The following is a 24,243-nucleotide window of genomic DNA, read 5'->3' on the forward strand; positions in this document are numbered from 1 at the left end:
GAATTCCACTACGCATCATGCGATATTGGAATTCGGAGAAATCCCCCTCTCCCTTCCGTCTTGCCGGTGCATCCGAAGGGAGCAAAACGTCGTGTTGATTGATTGATGCAAGCGGATTCGTCTTCCACCTATGGTAGGAAGTTTGCGCCACAGCGAATTCTAGAAGCCCAAGTCCAGATGAAACTGAGACACTACTCCGGAGTAAAGCCGTTTTGCCTTTGCCAGAAGCTGACCCACTGGGTGGAGCACGCAGGCTTCCAGCATTCCAGTTTTTCGTAGCATACATCTGAGCTGGCCAATCCCTTATCCTATACTGCAGGCTGTCATGATCAATTGTCCGAGGACATTGATAACATTTCATCAATTCAGAACACCAGAGTAACTCGGTTAGAGACTGATGTGACGGTTCCTTTGTGAGGTGTCAAAGCGCCGGGCTGATCCGGAGATTTGCCGAATATGACAAATCCGGATTTGTGATTCTGACTGTTGATCCCTTCTCTATTTTCTGAAAAGGATGAGGCCCCTGATCCAGGGACTCCAGGCAACCCAATTTAGGGTAGATTAAACCAGCAACTCAAGGCCCAATATGGATAAATTCAGGATGGCGGAGAATCGGTGCGTTCGGTCCCAGCCGACGGGATATCACGAATAGCCCTGACTTACAAGGGCGACGAATAGGCAACACCGGAGAATAAACGGTAAAACCTTTTATTTAGCTAGTGAACTTTACCAAAGTGACCATGTAGCTTGGTTCCAATCATGCTCGATGTACCGGAGGACCACGATATCCACTGGTTCAAGCAGGGACCGAGTTCCCTCAGAGTGAGACAAGCATGAGACAAAGCGTCGGATATGGGCCAGGGGATCCGGCAGATGAGCACCTATTATGCCGAGCGTTTTAGGGATTGTTGGACGAAAAGATGAGTAGAGGACTGATAGTGGGGCCGAGCCTTACCGGATCTTGGCCTGAACCCTAAGGGCTCATGGGTCCGCTATGCCCTAAATGCCTTCTAAGGCTGCGATCCGTCGTCAGAGGTTGATGATACTGATAATAGCACGGTGGAACAGCTTCGCAGTGGAGATTCCCATTCCACCAATGATGGGATCATTTCGGCAGCATGGAAAACAGGCCCACGCTGCCGCCAAGCTCAAGATCCGAAGCTTAAGTATGGAGAACCATGAGGTATAAAAACTCTCGTTGTCCAGGGCTTTCAGGGAATTCCTCATCTTCAAATCACTGCTTTCATTCCTTTGCTTTCCTTTTTTTCTGTTGAACAGGCCCCATACATTCATTTATTCATTCCTGTACGTTCTGTTGACCAGAACCCATTCATTCGCTATGCATTTCCAAGCTCTCGGTCTCGTCGCCCTTGGCGCTCTCGCTGCTGCTGCCCCAGCCCCTTCTCGTACCTCTGAATTGGTTGAGAGGGGTTCCTCTTGCACCTTCACCTCTGCTGAGCAGGCTTCTGCTAGCGCCAAGAGCTGCTCCAACATCGTCCTCAAGAACATCGCTGTCCCCGCTGGAAAGACTCTTGACCTGTCCAAGGCCAAGGACGGTGCCACTGTATGTTCAACCAATATCCCGCTCAGTGCATGATAGAGTAGCTAATTTGACCCGTCTTCTAGATCACCTTCGAGGGCACTACCACCTTCGGCTACAAGGAGTGGAAGGGACCCCTGATCCGCTTCGGTGGTAAGGACATCACCATCACCCAGGCCTCCGGTGCTGTCATTGACGGCCAGGGCTCCCGCTGGTGGGACGGCAAGGGCACCAACGGTGGAAAGACCAAGCCCAAGTTCATCTACGCCCACAAGCTCCAGTCCTCGACCATCAAGGGCTTGCACGTCAAGAACTCCCCCGTCCAGGTCTTCAGTGTCCAGGGCAACGACGTCCACCTGACCGACATCACCATCGACAACTCCGAGGGTGACAGCAAGGGAGGCCACAACACCGACGCCTTCGACGTCAGCGAGAGCAACGGTGTCTACATCACTGGTGCCAACGTCAAGAACCAGGATGACTGCCTGGCCATCAACTCTGGCGAGGTGAGTAGATCAGCCACGCGGATCACATTTCTGGCACCAGGATACTGACGTGACCTAGAACATCGAATTCACCGGCGCTACCTGCTCCGGCGGCCACGGTATCTCCATCGGCTCCATCGGCGGTCGCGACAACAACGTCGTCAAGAACGTCAAGATTGCCGACTCCACCGTCGTTGACTCCGACAATGGTATCCGCATCAAGACCATCTCCGGTGCTACTGGCTCCGTCAGCGGTGTGACCTACGACAACATCACCCTCAAGAACATCAAGAAGAAGGGTATCGTCATCCAGCAGGACTACAAGAACGGCGGCCCCACCGGCAAGCCCACCACCGGTGTCCCCATCACTGACCTCACTGTCAACGGTGTTACTGGCTCCGTTGCCAGCAAGGCCACCCCCGTCTACATCCTCTGCGGCAAGGGCAGCTGCTCTGACTGGACCTGGAAGGGCGTCAGCCTCTCCGGTGGCAAGAAGTCCGATGAGTGCCAGAACGTTCCTTCCGGCGCTTCTTGCTAAGCGGATCGTGGGTGATCACGGGCTGGTCTCTGGTATATAGATCGCCGGGGCGCAGGCCTGGACTCTCAATAATTTTACTTGATGTAGTATAGATACATATGTCTTCTAATATAAGCATCAGCTTCTCGCTGAGTGCACATATTTTCCTAGAGATGTTTCCTTCTGTTGTTCATATTATTTGCTCGTAGTTCGTATGCTTCAGAGGAAAATATATAACGAAAAGCAGAGTTCAGGGAGCATACCGAGCACGCCAATCTATCCCTTTCCTGAGAATAATACTCCCCCCTGGAGCCGAAATGTTTTCGAGGTCGTGGTGAAAGTAACTGGTATCCTTTGTAACACCCTGCATCGAAGGTGCAAAGGTTCAAATATGTCGGAATTCGCTTACTGGGAGTGTGTCTGTACTCATTCGAACTCTTCTATGATCGGTCCAGAATATATTCCCGATACAGGGATTAGCAGAAACGTCTCTTACTAATTGAAAGATATCCTCTGCGTATCCTCATTCCTGTCAATGGGGTCAATGCAAGGGCTCAATACAGGACACGAGAGCAATATTGGTTGATATTCCGAAAAAAGGAATGCGCTAGCCCCAATTTCGGGGTGTTACTGATATACCGCCGAGCTTTGGGTTAGTGTGCTTGGTGGAGTTGTGTCTTGAGGTATTCTTATTGGATAGTAGCGACTGGTCTAACCTCAAGCTCGGGAAATGTCTTGGCATATCGCATGTTTCTTTCTATACGGTCGATGATAAAAAGGGACAGGACAACCCATGCGCGACAAAGTTCGTTTACTCGCTGTATTGACTCGGAGGAATATCTAGCCTTCGTCATATCCCATCATGTCCAACGAAGAAAAGAACAAACAGGCTGTAGGTGCTATTTGACACCGTGGTTGATGTCGGCTCATGGCAAGGTATGTAGGAACCGGCTGCCAGTCGGGAGACTTATCCGGTGATGGACTTGGGGAATGGAATAGTGGGATGGGAAAGTCAAGAAGATCCCTTAAACCCCAGGTAAGGTCCTAACATCAGAACAACGAAGAAAATGGGACTCACGCCAGAACGAAAGAAACTACCCGCCATCTCGCAAATGGTTTCAATTAGCGACAGTTAGCATTATCACATTCATCAGGTAAGAAAACGAGACAGTTGCAACCATCAAGGACGTTGGCATTGACCAACAGCTTGTAGCCCATTTGCATCGTCAGTATTCGCACCTGGTGTCAGCCTTGCCGAGCAAGAATTTGGGGAAACATCCTCCATACGCGGCTCTTTTGCAGTGACAGCGTATCTTTTCGGCTATTTTGTGCGTTTAAGTACCCAGTAGCTAAGGCTACAGTGGTCGGCTAACAGCTTCATCATGTCAGAGCGGCCCCTTAGTTCTATCTCCACTCAGTGAGATATGCGGTCGTCGAATCACATTGAACGCGGCCACGACGATCTTTGTGCTATTTCAAATCGGCTGCGCCCTTGCTCCCAATCTCTCGGCTTTGATTGTCTTTCGTTTCTTGACTGGTTTTGGAGGGTCCGGCTGTCTGACAATTGGGGGCGGTGTTGTTGCCGACCTTTTCGAGGCAGAGCAACGTGGACTGGCCTTGTCTGTTTTCTCGTTCGGGCCACTATTTGCGCCAGTGATAGGACCAATATGCGGAGGGTTCATTGCACAACGCGCCGGGTGGCGGTGGAGCTTTTGGGTGTTGGTCATTGTGGGAGGTACATTGACCGGTATAGTCATGGTGACCAACCGAGAGACCAACCCGACGGTGCTCATACGGCGAAAGACAGTAGCCCTGCGCAAGGAGCTGAGCCGCCCCGAACTTCGCAGCTGTTATGAAAAAGAGGGCGAGGCACGCGGACTAGCGACTCTCCTAGTGAAAACATCCACCAGGGTAATCAAGTTGTTGGCAACCTCGCCCATCGTACTGATGATGGCTCTCTATATTGCGTCAGTTTATGGCTGTCTCTATCTTCTCTTCACCACAATCACATCAGTCTTCCAGGACCAGTACGGCTGGAGTGTAGAAACCAGCGGCCTTGCATATATCGGACTGGGGCTAGGCTTTTTCGCAGGCCAGGTGGTATTCGCTCTCACAAGCGACAGGACTCTCGTCCGGCTGAAACGACGCAATAATAACATTGTGGAACCTGAGATGCGTCTTCCGCTGTGCTTGCCATTTGCGCTCTTCGTGCCAATCTCCTTCTCCTGGTATGGCTGGTCTGTTCAGGAGAAGACACATTGGATCGTTCCCATTATCGGACTCTTCCCCTTCGCCTTCGGCAATATCGGCATCTTTGGAACACTGCAGGCATACATCGTTGACTCCTATCCTCGCTATGCGGCATCTGGTATCGGGGCAATGACAGTTACTCGGTCCCTGTTCGGTGCACTATTGCCCTTAGCAGGGCCACCCATGTATGAAAAGCTCGGATACGGTTGGGGAAACTCGCTTTTGGGGTTTGTGACACTGGCGATGATTTCGCTGCCTATCCTGTTTCGCAGATTCGGTGCGTCTCTCCGACAGAGGTTCCCGGTCGATCTAGAATAATGTAATTGACAAACCAGGACGGGCTTCGGTGAATAAAATGTTTAATAGGTAAAGATTCAGCATTAGTTCCCCAGATGTAACTCAGGCGTACGCAGGGGGGGAAGCAGCTAGGCATTCATCTTCTCAGGGGCTTTATAGCAACCCCTCTGAAGTGAACAGATCGCCGATCATATCACTAAAGTCGATCGGCCCAGTGCCGTCAATCATATATCCATAGTCGTCCCCGCTAATTCCGTAATCTTGTACGTATGTGGAATGTAGGGGACTGGGTTCCATGATCCCACCAGTAACGAATGGCGTATTGTCCATACCCGATGGTATTGGAAAAGGCGTAGAGGTACTCGACTGTTGGGCTGCAGTAGGCACCGAAGGGCCTTGAGTGGCGCTTCCTGTTGTATTAGCAGTTTGAAGAGGTCCTTGTGGAAGGCTATCTGCCGACTGTATTTCAGTCAATACCGGAACTGGCACCGAGTTGCTTTGCCTCCCAGCTGGCGATATCCCCTGGTAATCCGATACATTGGTCCTCGATACATAACCAAACGTTTTCTCAGCCAGAGCAGCGGTATATGAGTCGGACACGTTTGGGGATGGACCAGGCACGACATTCTGTGGAGACAGATCGCTTGTTCCAGCAGGCAGAATTGCTGTTGTCAAAAGCTACACAGCCGCTTAGTATAAAAGTCCGTATATAGGACTAATTGCATGATACATACCTTTACCGCAAAGCTTGTCCTCTTCGCGAGCGTGGAATATGGCTCCAAAAGAGTCATGAGATCCCGAGCAGTGCGCAGCTCTGCTAAAGCCATTTCCTCGACTGAGGAACCCTTCCTCGCCAAGACTATGTAAAGCATAGTCAAGGAGGAGGCGAGGATCATATTCGAAATATCCCAGTGTACTCCGCGAAAAAGTCCTTTGTGATACATATCCTGTGCAAGGCGAATGATGTTGCGACTGGCATCTACACAGGCGGAAGCATACGCGGGGAACCCATCTGTTGGTCCGACCTCGTCAGTCGAATAAGCACCAAGGTAGTGCAAGAACGGCCGGTACAGATAAATCTGAGCATGTGCGTACGACATGCATAGCTCGTATTGTGCACTGCACCATGTCAGATCAGAACAAAAGGCTTGGAAAAGTCATTGTACTTGGCTTACCGCTCGATGTGCAAGGGATGCTTCTCTTGACCGAGGCGGAGGCTTGGAGGAAGTGAGGCCAGCCAGGACCGAAGCTCGCTGTCTAGTTCCCGGACAGTCTCCTTGCTCACTAGGTGGCGCAACAGCCCCTGCCTGTCTGTTTTTTTGACACCTTTCAATGGGTATAGTCGCTTAGTTATATGTCCGAGGACGTTATGTAGGCGGAAACATGCGACGCTGGCAATGGTTGGGTTCCATTGTACCACGTTATGTGGCCTGTCGGAGCGCGCCTCCGTGGCACGCATTCTACTCTCGCACGATAAACTCGGATACTCAAGATCAAGATCGTCGCACCCCATAGGCATTGGTAGCCCACCTGTGATTGAGACACAGGCCAGAAGGTGGCGTGTCGTCCAGAAAATTTGCTTTTTGTCTTCCCGCGTAAATGCGTCATCCGTCTCAGCGACTTGATGATATTTCATCCGTAGCGCCAGGGAAAACGTGTACGAGAGAGCTGAGAAGCTTGAGCTTACCCGGGCAGTGTATAATAGAAAGATATTCATGTAGAGAATGGCCTGGAGGGTGACCAAGTCGTTGCAGCTTTGCAGATCAGCCAGGGTACGGCATGTTTCAAAGTACTGAGTTCTACTGCTGTCAGTTCTCCAGCCGATCAGACGGGAATTCAGTAATCACACACCCTTCCAAGATGAATGCATCCCGATATCCCTCCCCATCCATTTCAAAGAGACATCCCAAAGCCATAAGGGAAAATAACAGTGCAAGATATCGGTATTCCTCGCTACCATAATCCTTGACGTTCAAGGTAAACAGTAGGGCAAAAGCGGAATCGAAAGTCGGACGGTGTACGAAATTGTGTAAGAAGTGCGCATCGAAAGCGAGATTGACTAAATAGTTGGCTCTGTCTCGCGATGGCAGTGATATTGCCTCACCCGGGCCATTTGACAATGGGAAAAACTTCGGTGCTGGCACATCCCTTGCTCGCACTCGGTTTTCCGCATCTGCTCCAGGCCAGTTTCCTAGCTCATCTTTTAAGCGCCTTACAAAGTCCATGTGCGCCGCAGAGTGCAAAAAGCGCGCCTCGCCTTGGTTTTCAAGAGCCGAGGGGAGTCTGACGTCGGGAACACGACCACTGGTGCCTGAAAGAGGATTGTCATTGAGATTACCTTGGGTAGAATGCACGATATCTGTAGATCCTATGGGGGGCGTTACGGTTGTCAGTGCAGCTCGCTGTTGACACGACTCTTCGACTGCCTTCAACCGTTTCTCAAGATGTTCTATCCGGTCAGGCTGAACCGGGCTCCTCTTTCTGCGCCGTGGGTGTGATAATACACAATCTTATCTAATCAGCAGCGCCCATCAGTAGGGAGAGGGTACGAGGATGTACCATTGAAAGAGTCACGGCAATGGCTACAGGGGTACGTCCTGTCACATTTGATTTTCATCCTCCGGCACACGTCGCAGGCCTGGTTTCGTCGGGGCTCTGCTGGGCCATCAATAGTTGTCAACAGGCTGGAGGTGCCATTCGGGTCACGAGCAGCATCAACATTGGTGCCATTTCCAGAGACCTGGAATTGCTGTAGCATCGGGTTCATCATAAATCCGAAGTATGTAGGAGAATTGGATGCTGCAGTCAAGAGACACAAATGTATGTATGTAAGCACGTGCACGGATCAGCATAGAAATAGGCTAAACTTCTTTGGGATGATCGAGATCATCCCTACTAAAGACAACTTCTTGACTCCAACAATACTCACCGTCAGGAATTTGTCAACCTATAACTTTTTGGGAGATTCTTTATATAGCCTCAAGGCCACCATCAAGATCGGCATTGTGCAACTTTCTTTTCCCTACTTGCCTAAATTGCCGGTTGACACGCTTCCTGTCTCAAGATAATCACTTCTTGAGTTACTAGTGCCTTTGGGCCAGCTCTGTGAGATTTCAGGGCTATCTCTTGTTTAACTCTGATTAGTTTATAGTTGATTCTCCACTTCAGTGCTTCAACAGTGACAGGATCAATGATCTGTTACCAATATTCTGTATGTCAACACTTCCGGTGCCGGGAATGACATGATCTTGTGAATAGCTATCTAGGGAAAGCTATTTAAAGAGTGTTCTTGGATGTTTACGAAAGTTGGGTCTTTTGAGTCCGCCTCCCAGATTTCAGTGGTGTCTCTTATAATTTATTCTACAGTAACCATATATCGTGTCCACTAGTAAAAATGATAAACGAGACTACCAACTGGATGCGTACTAACCCGGCCCTTGGGGCTATTTTGTGGGTCAAGGACTTATTTACGTTGAGTCATAATATATTACATTAGCTGATTAACTAGTCAATTCAATAGTTACAGTCTTGCACAAGCTTTCCTTAGATTTCCAGCCGATCACGCTCGTTATAGCAAAACCGTAGTATTCAAAATCTTACTTATCTTCGTCTTTTCTTCCCAGAGGCCTACCCGATTTAGGGGATTCATGTACGTCTATGCATGGCCTGAAACAACCCCGTGCCGTGATTTGTCACTTATTCTATGACTCATTACAAAATGATATGAATCCGCTGAAATACCCTAACACTGCTGTGTCTACAATTGCCCACGCTTCGAAGTCTTCATCCACACACCTGACCCTGCGGACGGCAACACCATGACACCCAAATGGCAAACCATACGTCTCCTCCACGGAATCCGAGCCATAGTTGGCGGTCAAGGTCCCCCTGTGATTCTCGTTCCAGGCTGGCCACAAACAGCAGAGGCGTTTAGCGATATCTTCGAGCCTCTTTCAAAACACTATCAGTTTTTCGCTCTCGACCCCCCGGGCTTGGGTGAATCGCTTCCTCCCCTCAATGGCTATGATACTTCCAACGTGAGCAAAACCATGGCCGAGGCTGTTCACCATACCTTGAACGAAAAACAGTACCATCTAGTTGGCCACGATGTAGGTGGATGGATTGCTTATCCTTGGGCGGCTCAATTTCAATCGAGAATCAAATCGCTCAGTATATTGGACGCGTCAGTGCCGGGCTTCATGCCCCAGCTTCAGTTTCCGTTGTCTCGCCAGACCAACATGCGTCTTTGGCAATTCTCATTCAATGCCCTTCCTGAATTACCTGAAATTCTTACTCGTGGTCGTGAACGGGAGCTACTGACCTGGTTCTTCAATCTGAAGACGGCGAATGCTGATGGTTTACCAAAAGACCAATTTGAACGCTACATCCAAGCCTATTCGAGAGCAGGAGCGATGAGTCGGGGGTTCGAGTATTATCGAGCATTTGAAACAAGTGCAAAGCAGAATCTTGAATATGCAAAGACACCACTCGATATCCCTGTCTTAGCTTTGGGTGGCGCCAGCTCCGTTGGTTCAGGTATGATTCACTTGGTCCAAAACTTCGCGAGCAATGTTTCTGGGGGCGCTATTGATGATTGTGGGCACTTTCTCCCCGAAGAGCAACCGTCTGCTGTTGCACAGAAACTGCTGGAGTTTTTGCAGGCAAACGAAATAGAGTGAAATTCCCTGTCTGTACACAAGCTAGCCATGGGCGCAAGAATTCTTTATATTTGGAATTTTGCCAAAGGTCACACTGCAACAATATAACTATCTCTTGTGTAATTTAGATATATCATATAAGTAGTTTATTCTTATTACAGTTCTCTGTTTCTGAGTTGTAAGGCCCGACCTGACAACGTCCTTGTATTTCCTTGACAGAAGGACAGGAGTAGCCTACTGTTATGCTTTCTTCTTCTTCTCTTCTTATTCACAATAGTAAAAACATTTGCAAATTATATTTGTTGTAACACGATGGCCAAAAGCTATATATGAAAGTAGATCGAGCTTATACCCAGAAAATGTAGTTGGCGATAAGCTTTGTGCAATTCCATGGCGTTTATTCGTGACTCCACTTATTCCAAGGACTATCGAATACTTGCCAACTTCATGAGAGACATGACAATAACCCAGTAAAGAGAGCAAGCAGTCTTGCGGAAGACAAAAAGTTGCTCGAGATTCGAAATTGGAGGAAAACAACCTGCTGAAGAGGTAGAATTAGGCAATTCTATTGCAACAACGCCGAACATCGGGGAGAAACTAAATGATATACGACCCACCCTCTCCTCATTTCCCCAGGCCCCTCTCATTTACCCTCCATTCTTCGCCATATAATTGTTTTTCTTTTCACACGAAGGAAGAAGTACGAAAGACAAAATGGAACCCCTCTCGCCGCCCCCAGCCCTAACACATCTGTTCACTCTCCAGTGTGCCGTGGACCCTCCAATCGAGATCGGCAATGGACCCTACGGTCGACGTCGCTGCGTACCCATTAAATCCGGTACCGTGCGAGGGAAGTACCTGAACGGGGAAGTGGTTCCTGGTGGAGCGGACTTCATGTACGGAGCAGCATTGCATTTCTTTCATCTGAGCATGGGATACTGATAGATGACATGTAGGTTGGTCGAGGCGGATCAAACAACACATGTGAACACGAATTATGTCCTGAAAAGTGATGATGGGGCTTATATTTACATCCGGTTAGTTCTCATTCCGCACCTTTGCATGACCCATACTAATCTTTGGTGACTGATCTTATATAGGACGGAAGGAACTCGCTCCGGACCTCCCGAGGTCCTGAAAGCCTTGATGGAAGGAGACGGAGTGGATCCCAACCAGTACTGGTTTCATTTGCATATCAAGCTTGAAACCGGCCATGAAAAATACAGATGGATGAACAACCGGGTGATTGTGGGACGGGCGACCAGAGCCAAAGGCGAGGTTGCATATGATGCGTATTTCTTGGAGAATATTGTTTGATGTACTGGTTCTATTCAAAAATCTATTAAGTGTTCTAGTGCATACTCGGATGACAGCAGACATTATACAATGCGTCCGTCAGATAGAATTTATTATTACTGTGCCGCGCGATTGCGCAGAAATTCGGCCAGGTTTACGTACTCCCCTTTGCTCGCATTCTGTTGCGCGAGCACTTCATCTACAATCTCGTTGGCCCACCGAATCTCGGTATGACACGGACGCAACTCGGCTAGTCGCTGGCGGAGCCATTCAAGCTGCGCCGGATCGTCTGTTTCGAGCGCTGCTATCATGATTGGCCAGTGCAGGCGACGTAAGAGTCGTGGCTCAGACGCGTATTGTTTGTGCACAATCTCGAGGATGTTGCTCAATGCGTGCCGGTGAAGTGTCCGCGGAGGCTGAGACGGGCAGAGTAAGCGCCGATGGAAAAGAATCTGCGCGTAAAAAGTGCTAACAGCCATATTGATTGTGTTTAAAGTGCGTCGCATGGAGGCCGGGCCTGCGAATTTGGCTGTGATGAACAGATCGGAGAATTTCTGCAACTGTTAGGATTGGTTTCGTTCGGACAGGGATGGGACATACATCTCTGGCGGTCATTATTTCGTTAAAGAACGACTCTACCTGGTAGCCAGAATCAGGAACGTTGTCGAATAGCAATTGCCAGGTTCGATTCCGTAGTGCCATGCCCGCATGTAATAGCTCCAAAGCCCGGTAATTCTCCATGTCATCCGATACTTCCTGGTCTGGGTATTGCTTTCCCCAAAAGCATCGACCCCACACGCGGGCGCAGCGATATAGTCGGTCCGGATGTAAAGCTGGGTTTCCGGACTGAAGGACGTAGTCGTAGAGTGATTCGGTCAACCCCATGGGCTGACAGCTCGCGTCGATATACCTGTGGCAAACATTAGACCGGCTTCAAAGCAAGGCCATGGGACCTACAGAATCCATAATAAGAGTTGCTCGGGAATAAATGACACCCGAGATTCCGACTCGTTCGAGTCCTCGGATTCCATCGACAGCAGCACATTATTCACATCCTTGATCTGAAACAACTCTGGGTGGGATTCCAGTAACGACTTCACCCCTTGTAAATGTAGTTGCAGATGTCTTGCGCAATGGCCATACTGCCATTCGTACGTCACCATCAGAAACATGGTCGCAAAAGTCGCCTCCAGCTCGGCGGGCGAGACCTGTCGCGGGGACACCAAAGTCTGGCGGAATTCCTTGACGGCCAACCCGTAGTGGTAACGACCGTGGTCCTCTGCCGTGGGCCGGCCAGGCGTGCGCACCATCAGGCCGTTGCGGTGCATGTCACTCGCTGATAAGGCGAGAATCATCCGCATGATTATCTTGTTTGTGGCTGCCGGCCCTTGGTACAGATAACAGAAACTGCTCCATTGCCACGACTTCATGTAATAGAAGACAAGTGATGACGACGGGAAATATTGGAAGTATTTGTGATCATGTTCGGAAAGCACCAACGAGTTGGCACACGCGAAATCGGTTCCAGATAGCGGTGGATAAAGCGGCGGGGCGGGGGGGAAAGGCGGCACACCGAGCCAGCCTGGAGATGAAATCGATCCGATGGGGATCCCCGGGAGGTCGGGGATAGTGTCTATGGGGTACCATAACGTGGCAGGAGAAGTCACGGAGGATGGTTGAGGGATTTCGATCGTTGAAGTGGCGAATGCAGCGGCGGCAGCGACATCACGACTCGGCCATCGAGGCTGAAGATGTCGCGCCGGAGTGACGGACTTGCCTCGTTTCACTGGCACTCCCCACTCACAGCTGAGTCGTAAGTTGGAGCAACGTTTACAGACAGGGCGCTCTTCGCCGCATTTCACTTTTCGACGGCGGCAGGTACTGCAGCCTGGGTGAAGTCGCGGTTAGTTTGCGTGTTGAACCGGGAAGCCGAGCATTCCATAGCAGGCTCCGGGAATGGGTACATATGCACGTAGGTATTAAGTACCTTTCTTTGAGCGAGGGGCGTTCCGACCCGACATGGATTGAAGAGCCCACGCTACAAAAAGAAGCAATCAGCCGGGAGGCATTAGCAACGAATGGATGCCAAGGAGCAGGGCAGCCGGGAAACCATCTGAAGGTTGTCGGGAAAAGTGACGATAGAGAAGGAAAAGCGATGCCGGAAAATGGAGGAGATCTGATATTGCTTAGTCAGCGACTCTTCGGTCCCATAGAGAGACCAAACTATGTCGAGCTCTTCTCTGAGATCTCTATTTACTTCCGTAGGAAACGCCTTTGTCTGTGTTTGGCGCTTGTGCGTGTGTATGGACAGCGTGGTACACTCGTCCTATTCTCGGCGTGAGCCCTACATTCTACTATGCCCCCTGCCAGTGATGTTTCGCACCGTATCAACAGCATATCGAACTGTTCAGTAGACAAATTTCCTGCCCCATGTTTCTTGACATTATTGGATAGTAATAAGTATTTTAGGAGAATATGAAATGGATGTGAGCCGGTCTGCTGAACTTGCCCTTCTAAAGCAGCTCATTCTATAAAAACCCTACCCTAATTCTGTCAAGTTCTATAACGGTAGTTGAGATGGAGAACACGCAGTTGAGAATAATCTTGTTTGAAATAAAACGATTATTTATGCCAATCCTACCTAGACAATTACATGCAGCCGTAAATCATGATGCTCCCCTCACTCATGTCACCTAAATTCCCCCAGCACAAGTGATACTCGTCTACTAAAAGCATCCGCCCATTTTATTCCTGGATACACTTCTGCCATTGTGCCTTGGCCTGCTCGAATAGAGCTTCGTCCGTGACCATTTCCCATCCAATCATGGCCAACGATTTTCCCACAACCACTGCCTCAACATGAGCTTCATCAGTGCCAGCCGCTGCTTCAAACGACGGATGGTGAGGGAATGATCCGTCCGGTCCTGGTATACCGAACATGGTATGGAGGGTGGGCATAATATAACTGACATTGCCTGTCGTGGTGGTTAGTGATGGACATAACCGAGAAAGGGTGAAATGTAGAATACCAATATCGGAGGACCCAGTTAAGACTTTGTCATGACTCTTCAGGACATTTCGATCGTAGCTCCCCATGTGGGCCTGGTAACGTTCGCACAGGGTGTCGTTTATCTTAATGTCAGTGTACAGCTCATCTCTATTGCATATGTCAGCTCAGATCTGGAGAAATACTTGGGACATGGCGTACGTACTCTAAGATTATAACTTCACATCCCGTCGCCAATGCACCTGCCTCAATACAGTTGCGCACCTTGATCATCAACCGATTCAAGCCTTTCAGTGTCGGGCTGCGAACCTGCCAATATGCCTTCGTATACGATGGGATAACGTTGGCTACCTTAGGGGTATCTAAGAACGCACAATGGACACGTTCCTCTGGTTGAAGCTGTTGCCGTAGGACAGCAACATTATTGTAAGAGGTTACCAGAGCATCAAGCGCATTGACGCCTTCCCATGGATTGCCTCCCGCGTGAGCACTCTTTCCAGTAAATTCACAGTGAATCTGTTTGCGGGCATTCATCAAGACGCCACCCACGCCAGTGGCTTCAACACCGGGAAAGAGCTTCTCGGGACCGGCATGCCTACATGGAGTCAGTATGCTATATTCGTCGAGATTCAGAGTGCATACGCCATCAAGGAGATGTCAACACCCTTGTAAGCCCCGGCATCGATCAATTTAGCCTTCCCACCGCCATTCTCCTCGGCCGGTGTGCCCAATAGCTGAGTACGACCAGGGATCCCATACTGCTTCAGAAGAGCAGATAGTGCCAAGAAAGCAGCGACACTACTAGTTGTGATAAGGTTATGGCCACAGGCATGGCCTATGCCGGGCAGTGCGTCATATTCAGCGTTGAAATTGATCAACCGTCCGCCAGACCCACTGAGGGCTTCAAACGATGTGTCTAGTCCATATGCGTGGCGAGTCACAGTAAAGCCCTGTGCTTCAAGGAAGTTGCAAATCGCGTCGTGAGCTTTGAATTCCTGGTATGCCGTTTCCGGATTGGACCAGATCTACGCCATCAGCGATTGTGAATAAATGGCGCCGGGACCAAACAATATACCTCTCGGTTTAATTCTCTCAAGGTTGTCTGTAACGACTCTAACGCCGCATCAACGGATGCCTTAATATCCGCAATAGTAGGCTTAGTCTGCAAGATTGTCATGATGGTAGTTTGTGATGTCTGGGTAGCTGTCAGTTGCTCAACGCTAGTTAGCGAAGGTCATTATAAATAGGCTCGTCTACAACACCCTCGGTAGTATGGGCTATGGTTCCAGTTGCATTCAAGAAAAGAATGAGTCGGGTTGTCGCCTCAGGAGACCCTTTGATAGGATAAACCGCCGAGGTGATTGCCTATCATGCTGCACGTCGGCTGCACCCCACATGTTGGGCATGCTATCATTATCTTTATCTGGTAAGAATAGGCAGGCTATCAGCAGGGAAGACAGGATGACTAACGGTATGATGCATGATACTACAGTATCTGTCAAACACAAGTGACTATTATCTTCGTTATCACTGGCCCCTCGGCAGATTACAGCCAGTCCCTGCTCCAATTTGCCGAAGCCAAGAGTGGAGATGTGGATATCAAACAGCCCCAGTCCTCGTGTGAGCCACCTCAGGTTTCCAGATTGCATGCTCTCCGCACGATCGAATTTGCGGGGTAGCTGTAGGAAGGCCTGTGAGATGCCAATTGAAGTAGTCAAGATCCACACGATAAGGAAACGCGTTGATAACCTTTGCAGGTTTAGGTTGGACATTTGCCGAGCTCGGGGCGGACATTGGTGGATTTGCCGACGAAGCCCTACTTTCATATTTATCCAGTGGCGCGGCTGTTCCATGGGGCGAATCGTTACACTTTTACCGGCCATTAAGTGGGTTCGCGGTGGATTTAAACCTCCAGGATTTCATATGGACCCACGGTATTGGGTGCCACGCTAACCAGGGCGTCATTTCCGCAGTGTATCCTATCTCTCTAGTTCACTATCTTGAAGAGCTGACTCAATGAATACCTGTCTATCCGGTGAATGTACCAAATGCTTGGATGTTTTAAGTCTGATTAGCATGGTCTAGGTGCGGAATTAGTGTGCGATCTTCCGCTGTATCAATTCCCGAAAATTGATCCCGATGCCCTGCATATCTGTCATAAAAGGACTCCTGGCTCGAGAGGATATTTCTTTTCGTTCCACTAACCTCAAGAACTTGAAGAGCCAGATACCATGGAAAAGCAACAGGAGGTCCCCCCCGGGACAGCACCTGAGATAGATGACCTGAAGCTTGGGCCTGAGACGTCAGTTGCCAAAGATGTCGACCTAGGACAGATGCTGGGGATGGATATCACCCCGCAACAGGAGAGAAAAGTGCTGCTCAAGCTAGACTTGATGTAAGTATATCAGTGTTTGATTATACAAATTTGAAAACTTATACAATTAGATTGATCCCCTTAATGGGTATTTGCTATATGATGCAGTATATGGACAAATTGGCTTTGAGTCAAGCAACTATGTTCAACTTAAGAGAAGACTTAGTATGAGCCATCGGTCATCATGTCTAAATCATGGTGCTAACATTGGCAGAATCTACAAGGAACACAGTACTCTTGGTCCTCCGCGGTCTTCTATTTCGGATATTTCGCGTGGAGTTGGTATGATGTTCGCCACGCCAACGCGCCCACACAGATCACTGACTAGCGATTAGGCCCAGCTCCTACCTTATTGTCCGACTTCCCATAGCCAAATATCTCAGTGCCTCAGTGTTCGTCTCTCCATCTACATTCACAACCGTCCCCTGCTAATAGCTCACAGGTTGGTCTGGGGAGGAGTTCTTATGTGCCACGCCGCGGCCAAAAGCTTTGGCGGTTTAATGGCGGCGCGCTTTTTTTTGGGCGTCGGAGAAGCTGCTATCGCCCCTGGGTTTGCTTTAATTACTGGAATGTACTATAAGCGAGAGGAACAGCCTGCACGGTAAGCACATTGGGCTTCAGTATTTGGTGTTGTCCATCTAACTCTCATATAGACAAGCTGCATGGTTTTTCGGCAACTGTGTTTCGACCGTCATCGGCGGTGTCGTTGCTTATGGAATTGGCACGATCAAGGTTAATGCCATTTCGAGTTGGCAGCTTCTCTTCCTCTTCTTAGGTGCCATCACTGCCGCCATATCGGTCTTCCTCGTTATCCTCCTACCCGATTCCCCCCAGAAAGCGATATTCTTAACCAAAACCGAGCGTACGATCGCTGTGCAGCGGACTCTCAAGAACAAGACTGGTGTAATGGATGGTGGAGAGTTCAAATGGAACCAGGCTTGGCTTGCCATTCGTGATCCACAAACATGGTTTCTTGTCTTGTACACATTCTCCGTCAATCTGTGCAACGGAGGTGTCACTAGTGTATGTCGCTCAAGCTTTTGAGATTCTCCGAGTCCTCACTGACGAAACAGTTCTCTTCAATCATTATCAGCGGCTTCGGCTTCTCACAGATCAAGTCTCTTCTGATGCAGATGCCTCTTGGTGCCGCCCAAATCGTCTTCTTGGTCATCACTGCTGGCGTCGCCACCGTCATTCCTAATACTCGAATTCTCATGATGATCTTCAATACAACTGTGTCTTTGGTCGGCATGGTCCTCGTCTGGAAGTTGAATGAGGATAACCAAAAAGGTCGATTGACTGGGTTGGCCCTGGGGGCCGTCTTTGCGGTTAACATTCCCCTGGCGCTTAGCATCATCAGTTCCAACGTGGCTGGGTTCACTAAGCGAAGCACGACGAGTGCCTTGATGTTTGTAGCCTACTGTGTAGGAAACATTGTTGGGCCTCAGTTCTTCCTTGCTTCTGAGGAGCCTCATTATCCTGTGAGTTTTGTATCTCAAAAGAACACGTGAACAAATGCTAACTAGTTCCTAGACCGGTATGAAGGGTGCTATTTCTGGTCTCGCACTGGGGGCCTTTTTCCTGGTCTGCCTGTTCGTTTACTATATCGTGGAGAATAAACGTCGCGACTCGGCGTATGGTCCTCCAACCCAGTTAACGGAGGAAGAGGAGCGGATGCAAGGGCTATCAAACAAGACGGACCTTGAAATTGAAAGCTTCCGTTATGTCATATAATGACTAACTAGATTCTACATAATTAAATTGTTCAACAATGCTTAAGATAGCCCCTCAGCTCGCTGAGTACTAACTTCTTTAACCCTAGCAGGGGCAGTGGGCTCATTAAGGAACGCGATGCAAGAGTGCGGCTGAAGACGACGGGGATGCCCCTTGTATTTCTTGCAGGTTGCTAATGCAATGTAACCCTTGTCCAGGCCAATACAGTATACTGTTTCTGCATGCCAACGGAGCCGTGCATACCTCCCTTACCTCGGTTATGCAGCAAAGCTGCACTGATAGCGCGCTCAGCTTAGGATTGGTCCACATGCAGCTCGATGTCGCATCCGATGATCTGTTCGATATGATAAGAAAACTCAATCCAATGTGTCATCATGAAGATTCTTATCAATACGTTAAGTATCTATGGGAGATTATATGAATCTTTCAAGCTCCTCCGTCGACTTCTGCGCTCCTGTCGCAGCCTAGCGACGTTCATCGAGCGCGACAAAATGTCTGTTCAAGCTGGCTGGGAGGCCTGTTCGAAAACAGACACTCTCTTCATTTTAGTATGTAGTGTTTTCTGTTGGCTGATTATCCCGGCAGTGGGCCTCGCATACTCAGGCTATTCGACACGGTTCAATAGCCTGGCTTCCTTCTACCCAGGCCTCCTAGCAGTAGCTGTCTGTTCTATCCAATGGTGGATGCTCGGATACTCACTGGCCTACGGCGAGGGCAACAGTGTATTCGGCGGCTTCAGTAAAATCTTCCATATCGGCGTCCTCGCTGACCCGGTCGGATCGATCCCAGAGATCCTATTCTCTGAATTCCAACTGATCTTCTGTGCGACTGTCTGCGCAATTGCCATCGGCGGAGCCTGCGAGCGCGGAAGGCTTCTTCCACTAATTCCCTTCATCTTCGTACGTACCTCTGCTACCAAAACCGAACCCACCCAGAACAACTAACTCGACTCTAGCTCTGGTGCACCTTCGTCTATACGCCGTTAGCCCACATGGTCTGGGCAGAGAACGGCTTCCTGGCAAATCTCGGCGCCCTGGACTTCGCCGGCGGCACGCCCGTCCACATTTGCAGCGGTGCAACAGCAACAGCCATGAGCTTATATCTCTCCTACCCTCTCTTCCGCTCCAAACGATCCCCGATCCGTACACCCCAGCACCTCGTCCTCCACAAACCCCACAACACGCTCTGCCAGCTGGTCGCCCTCATCATCATCTGGAATGCCTGGCTCGCCTTCGATGCCGGCACCACCCTGGCCCTCAACTTCAAATCGGTCATGGCCGCCTGCGTGACCAACCTCTGCGCCGCCTCGGGCGCCCTCACCTGGGCTAGCCTCACCTACTACGAAACCGGGAAATGGAGCCTAGACAGCACCTTCCTCGGCGCGATCGCGGGGCTTGTCCTCATCACACCCAGCGCCGGATTCATCGACCTGACCACAGCCTTCGGGTTCGGGGTTCTCGGCGCCTGTCTCGGCCGGCAGGCACTGCGCCTCAAGTTCACGAAGCGGGCTGCCCGATGGCGGTGGGTCGATAACGGGGATACATTTGCGACGCATTGTCTCGGCGGGTTTCTGGGAACCATTGTGACGGGGCTATTTGCCAGACGGGAGGTTGCGGCCTATGACGGGTCGACGGTTATTAAAGGAGGTGTGGTGTTTGACGGGCATTGGGGACAGCTCTGGATCCAGATTGTAGAGGCGGTTATAGGGTTTGTGTGGAGCTTTGGGTGGAGTTATACGCTGTATGCTCTGGTGGATTGTGTTCCTGGGTTTGAGGTGTTGGGGACGGATGAGTACGTTCTCTCTTGTTTCGCTTGGGGCTGCTGTGTGGGGGGTGTGCTAATGGGTTCATAGGGACGTCATTGCGGGAATGGATGCGTCGCAGATGGGGGAGTCGTTACATGATGCGCAGTGGGAGGGAGAGGAGGACTATCATCCTTTTGAGGGGATTCGGGTTTAGCAGTGGATATGGCCTTACTGTAAAAGGGTGTTTTTTTTTTATTTATTTATCCGTGTTTTTGTCTATCCTAGCCTTTTTATGTATATATGCGCATATATCCATGAATCGCCCTAGTTGAACACCACAGTCTTGTGTCCATTGAGCAACACCCTCCGCTCAGAGAAGTACTTCACGGCGGAGGCCAGCACGTTGCTCTCCACGTTGCTTCCAGCGTGGGTCAGCTCCTTGGGGCTCATGCCGTGGTTGACACGGACGACGTTCTGCTCGATGATCGGGCCCTCGTCAAGATCGCTGGTGACGAAGTGCGCGGTGGCACCGATAATCTTGACACCGCGGTCGTAGGCCTGGTGGTACGGCTTGGCGCCCTTGAACGAAGGCAAGAAGCTGTGGTGGATGTTGATGATGCGGCCGGACATAGCCTCGCACAGGGTGGGGGAGAGGACCTGCATGTAGCGGGCCAAGACAACCAGATCGATGTTGTGCTCCTTGATGAGCTCCAGGATGCGGGCCTCCTGCTGCGGCTTGGTATCCTTGTTGACGGGCAGGTGGACGAAGGGGATGTTGTAGGTGGCCGCGAGGGTGGAAAAGTCCGGGTGGTTCGAGACGATCAGGGGGATATCGATGGCGAGCTGGCCGGTCGAGTTACGGAAGAGGAGGTCGTTGAGGCAGTGGCCAATCTTGGAGACCATGATCAGGACGCGGGGCTTCTGGGTGGCGGGGACGAGCTGGAAGTCCATGGAGAGGGACTTGGCCGTGGGCTCGAAGGCCTCGCGCAGCTCGTCGATACTCTTCTCGGTGGCATTCTCGTCGGCGGAGAAATGCGTGCGCATGAAGAATCGGTGCGATGTCGGATCGCCGAATTGCGATGAGTCAATGATGTTCAGGTTGTGCTGGACCAGGAACGCGGTCACGGCGTGCACGATACCCGGGCGATCGGGGCAGGAGAGGGTGAGGATAAAGTCAGTCATTCTGATGTTGAATCGAGGATTCCCGTGTTGAATTGGGGGGTCGATGGTAATGCGCTGGACTGTAGAAGGAATCCTGCACCTTGCGTGCCGATCGCGAGATTTTGTGACGAATGCGGCGCTGACTAAGGCGGGGCTGATTGATAAGATTAGGGTTCAAATCGGAGGGGCAGCCGTTTGGCCGGTGGGTGCTCTACCACCACGTGCACCTGAAGATAGTCGCTAGAAAGCTGCATTAACTGATGGGAGGTGGCAGTGCCATCGCCATGCTGATTCTCGTGAATGCTGTCGACGGCCTCCCCATGCTGAATGACTGCTGGAACCATGTAGGAGGTGAAACAACAGAGTTCCAGTGATGGCCTGAACAAGGACCTTTCGTGTTGCTGACTAAACCGCGCAGTACTTGCAAAAGTTAACTACTAGTTATGAACAATCAAAATAATTACAAAGCCATAGATTCAGACTTCTATGTAAAGATAAGTAGTCGTTGTATTGATTTGGGCAGTGTAACGGCGGTATACTATATAGATGCGATCCAGGGTGTTCTGAATGAAGCGTGTTCGTCTGGATTGCACGCGCCCCATACGTTCTTTTGTATATACTTATATTAGTCCCAGCTTAGGAATTAGGATCTTTAATCCTTTTTTAGTTTATGATTTCCCTCCTCAAGCTTTTCTTTCCTCTCCTGGAAGTTTCAAGCAATGGTATGAAGCTTTCGATATCCACAATCTGGAGTCTCAGGGCTTTATTCAGGTCGTTATACCCGTATGTTTCCATATTACATTTCTTGTTCCCACTGTTGCAGCTTGTCTTCTTGGGCGCTAAAACCTTCCTTTTCGGTGGTAAATTCTCCGAAGACTAGCTTGCCTAGTTTCGCTATCTGATCGCTCTTTTCTTGTTGTATGTCGGAAAAAGGTCCATCATTTCGAAACAGTTCTTCGTGGTTATCAGGGGCTAAGATGTCCACAGTCGCATCGGCTTCCACCCCTGCTGAGATAAGGATTCGATGAATTCTTCAATCGGGTGCTTTGTAAGTATAACTGCAGTACTGCTAGCGATCAGGGACGTGAGTAGAAAGAAAACCTAGAGCAATAGTTTCAAAACGATAAGATAGAGAAGGAAGGATAATTCGAAAAATGGTTTCCAGGGCAGAGGAGAAACACGATGAGAAGAACGAACTTGATAACGCAACGGTTGAAGCAAGGGGCGTCAAAAATTCCTCTTTCGTGAGACTATATGTTGAGCGTATCGCATGAGATTTATTTAATATCACTAGAAGATCTGACTCAAACGTCCCAAACAAATATCTAACATATTGATGAGCGATAGATAATCTAAGTCAAACTCTCTGCTACCTTTCCAGTTAATATAACATCGCGAGGCACCATCAAACCATGGTTTTTAGTAGCATCAACTAGAGGAGAATCAGCAATAAAAACGTGCTTGCCAGGGAACAGAAGATTAGTTGTGAGGAAATAATCAAGCCTCCCCATTTGCAGGTCCTTATTCACATTAACCTTTAACTTGCTGTAGAAATCGGGCACTTGTTGAAATCCCATCCAATCAAAAAACCCCGGTTTTTTCCCTTTGGCCTCGACATCGAATGTGTTATTCTTAGTAAACTCAACCTCCAGAATATTAGGTTGCTTCGGGTCACTTCCTTTCGTCCATGACCCGCTAATGTTGAGCCTAAAGGTCAGGTCGAACATTCCGTGAGGTATTCCCGAGTCTGTTGAAGTGCCTTCCACCCATTCCAGGTTCTTCTGGGGAAGACTGGTGTAAGAGACCTTGACGGCATTGGATGGGTCAACGGTGATATCTGAATCTGTGTCGGAAGCCCAGAAGTCTACCCCAGATAGCTTTTTATGAAAGAGCCGAATGCCTTCCCAATAGCTTTCTTTATACCCATTTATCTTGATATGTATATCCTTCAGCTTTCCGGTCAACTTTATGCCATCTATATGTAAGATTTGATTAGAAGAGTACTTTGAAATTCATTGGTTTGCTTACCAGTGCTTTTCGTCGACGTTACTTTCACGTCGGTGAAGCTTTGCTCCAGTGTTGGCTGTGGAAGCGTTAGAATCGTATCTCGTGATTCTTTGTACTGGAATCCCTACCTTGAAGAACTGATTGGCAATCAAATCATGCTGGAAGATGATACTCGCCGTGCTATCACTCGGAATTGGACATCGGTCAAAATCGCTAGGATGGAAGGTCAGAGAAGTCTTGCCGGATTGCTGACTTCCATTACCATGCCCTCCTTCAACACCAATCCAGATGATCAAGGCACCGGTGCTTTCGCCACTTGGGATCAGCGTGAAACAGAATGACTTGGGCTTTAGGGTTGTAACGGTGCCTTGTGGTCCCGATAGAGCTTCCACTTGGTTGGTCACTCCGGCGAGGAAATATTGAAAGTCGAGCTTTTTGGTCTCGTCCTCAGCCGTCTGTCGAATAGTGGTCTCCATCATTGCAACCGTTCTCTTAACTGCATTATCGGTCGATTTATTGGTGATGTGTAACTTCGCGTCTCTGAAGACCAGACAGATGCCTTGAGCAGCGTCGGCGCTTGCATTATCGAATTGAACAATGTAGTTGGGCTTTTGAGTTTCCTTGGTCTTCTCGTCAGGCTTGAGCTGCCCCCCATGTACTTTGAAGCCCGTACTACCGCCATGCTCTTCCACAGTCCCCTTCAGGTTGGTGATGTCGACAGTGAGCTCCATCTTCGTGTCTTTGGGGATATCTCGATCCTTTGTGCCATATTTGCCACCCAAATCATAGACCAACTCGACCTGACCTCTTGTGCCAACAAATTTCAAAGTGGGATTGGAAATGGTAAATGTAAAATCAATATTTTCTGGCTCGCCGGTGTTGATATTCTCTCCTTGGTATGTCATTTTTGGGAGGGTAAGAGGGTTTTGTTTGTGGGCTTCTTGGAGGAGCTTGTTAATTTAATTTTCATCGTAAGATACAACTACGTCCCAACCGTTGGTGGTATCCTTTCCCTTCATCTCCTCCACGAGCGTGGCCAATGCGATTTTCTCCATGATGAAATTGATTTATCCGCGGAGCCCGATAAAGAGAGTTATGAAAGGATTCAAAATTGTAAACAAGTTGCGAGAAAGTGTTGGTTCGAAGTGAGGTTGGCTCTTCCCTCTATATATA

The 24,243-nt window shown here is 49.5% G+C and overlaps 12 protein-coding genes across 12 annotated transcripts; 7 read left to right on the forward strand and 5 right to left on the reverse strand.

Annotated features, from left to right (window-relative positions):
- The first annotated feature begins 801 nt into the window (after positions 1–801).
- On the forward strand, positions 802–2,626 carry BDV37DRAFT_235513 (glycoside hydrolase family 28 protein). The gene is made up of 4 exons (XM_032080507.1): positions 802–879; positions 954–1,564; positions 1,627–2,046; positions 2,105–2,626. Exons 2-4 carry the CDS (start codon positions 1,340–1,342, stop codon positions 2,561–2,563), a joined length of 1,104 nt encoding a protein of 367 aa, XP_031947320.1. The 5' UTR covers positions 802–879; positions 954–1,339; the 3' UTR covers positions 2,564–2,626.
- Positions 2,627–3,404: 778 nt separating this feature from the next.
- BDV37DRAFT_277646 (MFS transporter) lies at positions 3,405–5,110 on the forward strand (the record flags this gene model as incomplete). Its single annotated transcript, XM_032085825.1, has 5 exons — positions 3,405–3,434; positions 3,487–3,578; positions 3,634–3,696; positions 3,756–3,870; positions 3,932–5,110. 5 exons carry the CDS (start codon positions 3,405–3,407, stop codon positions 5,108–5,110), a joined length of 1,479 nt encoding a protein of 492 aa, XP_031947321.1.
- A 132-nt stretch (positions 5,111–5,242) lies between these two features.
- BDV37DRAFT_277647 (uncharacterized protein) lies at positions 5,243–7,856 on the reverse strand (the record flags this gene model as incomplete). Its single annotated transcript, XM_032085826.1, has 5 exons — positions 5,243–5,767; positions 5,824–6,208; positions 6,265–6,888; positions 6,941–7,598; positions 7,649–7,856. The coding sequence occupies 5 exons, from the start codon at positions 7,854–7,856 to the stop codon at positions 5,243–5,245; spliced, it is 2,400 nt and encodes a 799-aa protein (XP_031947322.1).
- An 844-nt stretch (positions 7,857–8,700) lies between these two features.
- BDV37DRAFT_235518 (alpha/beta fold hydrolase) lies at positions 8,701–9,942 on the forward strand. The gene has a single exon (XM_032080508.1). The coding sequence runs from the start codon at positions 8,908–8,910 to the stop codon at positions 9,766–9,768; it is 861 nt and encodes a 286-aa protein (XP_031947323.1). The 5' UTR covers positions 8,701–8,907; the 3' UTR covers positions 9,769–9,942.
- A 519-nt stretch (positions 9,943–10,461) lies between these two features.
- BDV37DRAFT_277649 (DUF3237 domain-containing protein) lies at positions 10,462–11,064 on the forward strand (the record flags this gene model as incomplete). Its single annotated transcript, XM_032085827.1, has 3 exons — positions 10,462–10,643; positions 10,704–10,784; positions 10,848–11,064. 3 exons carry the CDS (start codon positions 10,462–10,464, stop codon positions 11,062–11,064), a joined length of 480 nt encoding a protein of 159 aa, XP_031947324.1.
- On the reverse strand, positions 11,019–13,152 carry BDV37DRAFT_235521 (Zn(II)2Cys6 transcription factor). Its single transcript, XM_032080509.1, has 4 exons — positions 13,031–13,152; positions 12,001–12,931; positions 11,644–11,953; positions 11,019–11,597 (listed from the first exon to the last, which is right to left on the reverse strand). Exons 1-4 carry the CDS (start codon positions 13,062–13,064, stop codon positions 11,160–11,162), a joined length of 1,713 nt encoding a protein of 570 aa, XP_031947325.1. The 5' UTR covers positions 13,065–13,152; the 3' UTR covers positions 11,019–11,159.
- Positions 13,153–13,722: 570 nt separating this feature from the next.
- On the reverse strand, positions 13,723–15,227 carry BDV37DRAFT_290207 (M20 family metallopeptidase; the record flags this gene model as incomplete). Its single annotated transcript, XM_032088664.1, has 5 exons — positions 13,723–14,018; positions 14,073–14,200; positions 14,256–14,645; positions 14,693–15,075; positions 15,126–15,227. The coding sequence occupies 5 exons, from the start codon at positions 15,225–15,227 to the stop codon at positions 13,789–13,791; spliced, it is 1,233 nt and encodes a 410-aa protein (XP_031947326.1). The 3' UTR covers positions 13,723–13,788.
- A 193-nt stretch (positions 15,228–15,420) lies between these two features.
- Positions 15,421–15,729, forward strand: BDV37DRAFT_277652 (uncharacterized protein; the record flags this gene model as incomplete). Its single annotated transcript, XM_032085828.1, has 2 exons — positions 15,421–15,476; positions 15,543–15,729. The coding sequence occupies 2 exons, from the start codon at positions 15,421–15,423 to the stop codon at positions 15,727–15,729; spliced, it is 243 nt and encodes an 80-aa protein (XP_031947327.1).
- Positions 15,730–16,281: 552 nt separating this feature from the next.
- BDV37DRAFT_277653 (major facilitator superfamily domain-containing protein) lies at positions 16,282–18,158 on the forward strand (the record flags this gene model as incomplete). The annotated part of the gene is made up of 8 exons (XM_032085829.1): positions 16,282–16,445; positions 16,496–16,589; positions 16,639–16,706; positions 16,760–16,816; positions 16,867–17,025; positions 17,078–17,447; positions 17,498–17,905; positions 17,958–18,158. 8 exons carry the CDS (start codon positions 16,282–16,284, stop codon positions 18,156–18,158), a joined length of 1,521 nt encoding a protein of 506 aa, XP_031947328.1.
- A 491-nt stretch (positions 18,159–18,649) lies between these two features.
- BDV37DRAFT_290210 (ammonium transporter) lies at positions 18,650–20,116 on the forward strand (the record flags this gene model as incomplete). The annotated part of the gene is made up of 3 exons (XM_032088665.1): positions 18,650–19,057; positions 19,114–19,949; positions 20,011–20,116. 3 exons carry the CDS (start codon positions 18,650–18,652, stop codon positions 20,114–20,116), a joined length of 1,350 nt encoding a protein of 449 aa, XP_031947329.1.
- On the reverse strand, positions 20,117–21,139 carry BDV37DRAFT_235523 (formyltetrahydrofolate deformylase). The gene has a single exon (XM_032080510.1). It carries the CDS (start codon positions 21,082–21,084, stop codon positions 20,227–20,229), a length of 858 nt encoding a protein of 285 aa, XP_031947330.1. The 5' UTR covers positions 21,085–21,139; the 3' UTR covers positions 20,117–20,226.
- Positions 21,140–22,415: 1,276 nt separating this feature from the next.
- BDV37DRAFT_277656 (uncharacterized protein) lies at positions 22,416–23,975 on the reverse strand (the record flags this gene model as incomplete). The annotated part of the gene is made up of 3 exons (XM_032085830.1): positions 22,416–23,038; positions 23,092–23,146; positions 23,199–23,975. The coding sequence occupies 3 exons, from the start codon at positions 23,973–23,975 to the stop codon at positions 22,416–22,418; spliced, it is 1,455 nt and encodes a 484-aa protein (XP_031947331.1).
- Positions 23,976–24,243: the final 268 nt, after the last annotated feature.

The sequence above is a fragment of the Aspergillus pseudonomiae genome (assembly GCF_009193645.1).
Source record: "Aspergillus pseudonomiae strain CBS 119388 unplaced genomic scaffold BDV37scaffold_1, whole genome shotgun sequence".
In the NCBI taxonomy this organism is placed as follows: domain Eukaryota; kingdom Fungi; phylum Ascomycota; class Eurotiomycetes; order Eurotiales; family Aspergillaceae; genus Aspergillus; species Aspergillus pseudonomiae.

What these genes read in the sequence shown, in the direction of transcription:
- BDV37DRAFT_235513 (XM_032080507.1), top strand. Translation starts at nt 1,340, where the DNA reads ATGCATTTCCAAGCTCTCGGTCTCGTCGCCCTTGGCGCTCTCGCTGCT. An exon ending in AGGCCAAGGACGGTGCCACT is followed by an intron (nt 1,565 to 1,626) that starts GTATGTTCAACC and finishes CCCGTCTTCTAG; the next exon opens with ATCACCTTCGAGGGCACTAC. An exon ending in TGGCCATCAACTCTGGCGAG is followed by an intron (nt 2,047 to 2,104) that starts GTGAGTAGATCA and finishes GACGTGACCTAG; the next exon opens with AACATCGAATTCACCGGCGC.
- BDV37DRAFT_235518 (XM_032080508.1), top strand. Translation starts at nt 8,908, where the DNA reads ATGACACCCAAATGGCAAACCATACGTCTCCTCCACGGAATCCGAGCC.
- BDV37DRAFT_235521 (XM_032080509.1), bottom strand. Translation starts at nt 13,064, where the DNA reads ATGTCGGGTCGGAACGCCCCTCGCTCAAAGAAAG. An exon ending in CGCCCCTCGCTCAAAGAAAG is followed by an intron (nt 12,932 to 13,030) that starts GTACTTAATACC and finishes GACTTCACCCAG; the next exon opens with GCTGCAGTACCTGCCGCCGT. An exon ending in AAATAATGACCGCCAGAGAT is followed by an intron (nt 11,598 to 11,643) that starts GTATGTCCCATC and finishes TAACAGTTGCAG; the next exon opens with AAATTCTCCGATCTGTTCAT.
- BDV37DRAFT_235523 (XM_032080510.1), bottom strand. Translation starts at nt 21,084, where the DNA reads ATGACTGACTTTATCCTCACCCTCTCCTGCCCCGATCGCCCGGGTATC.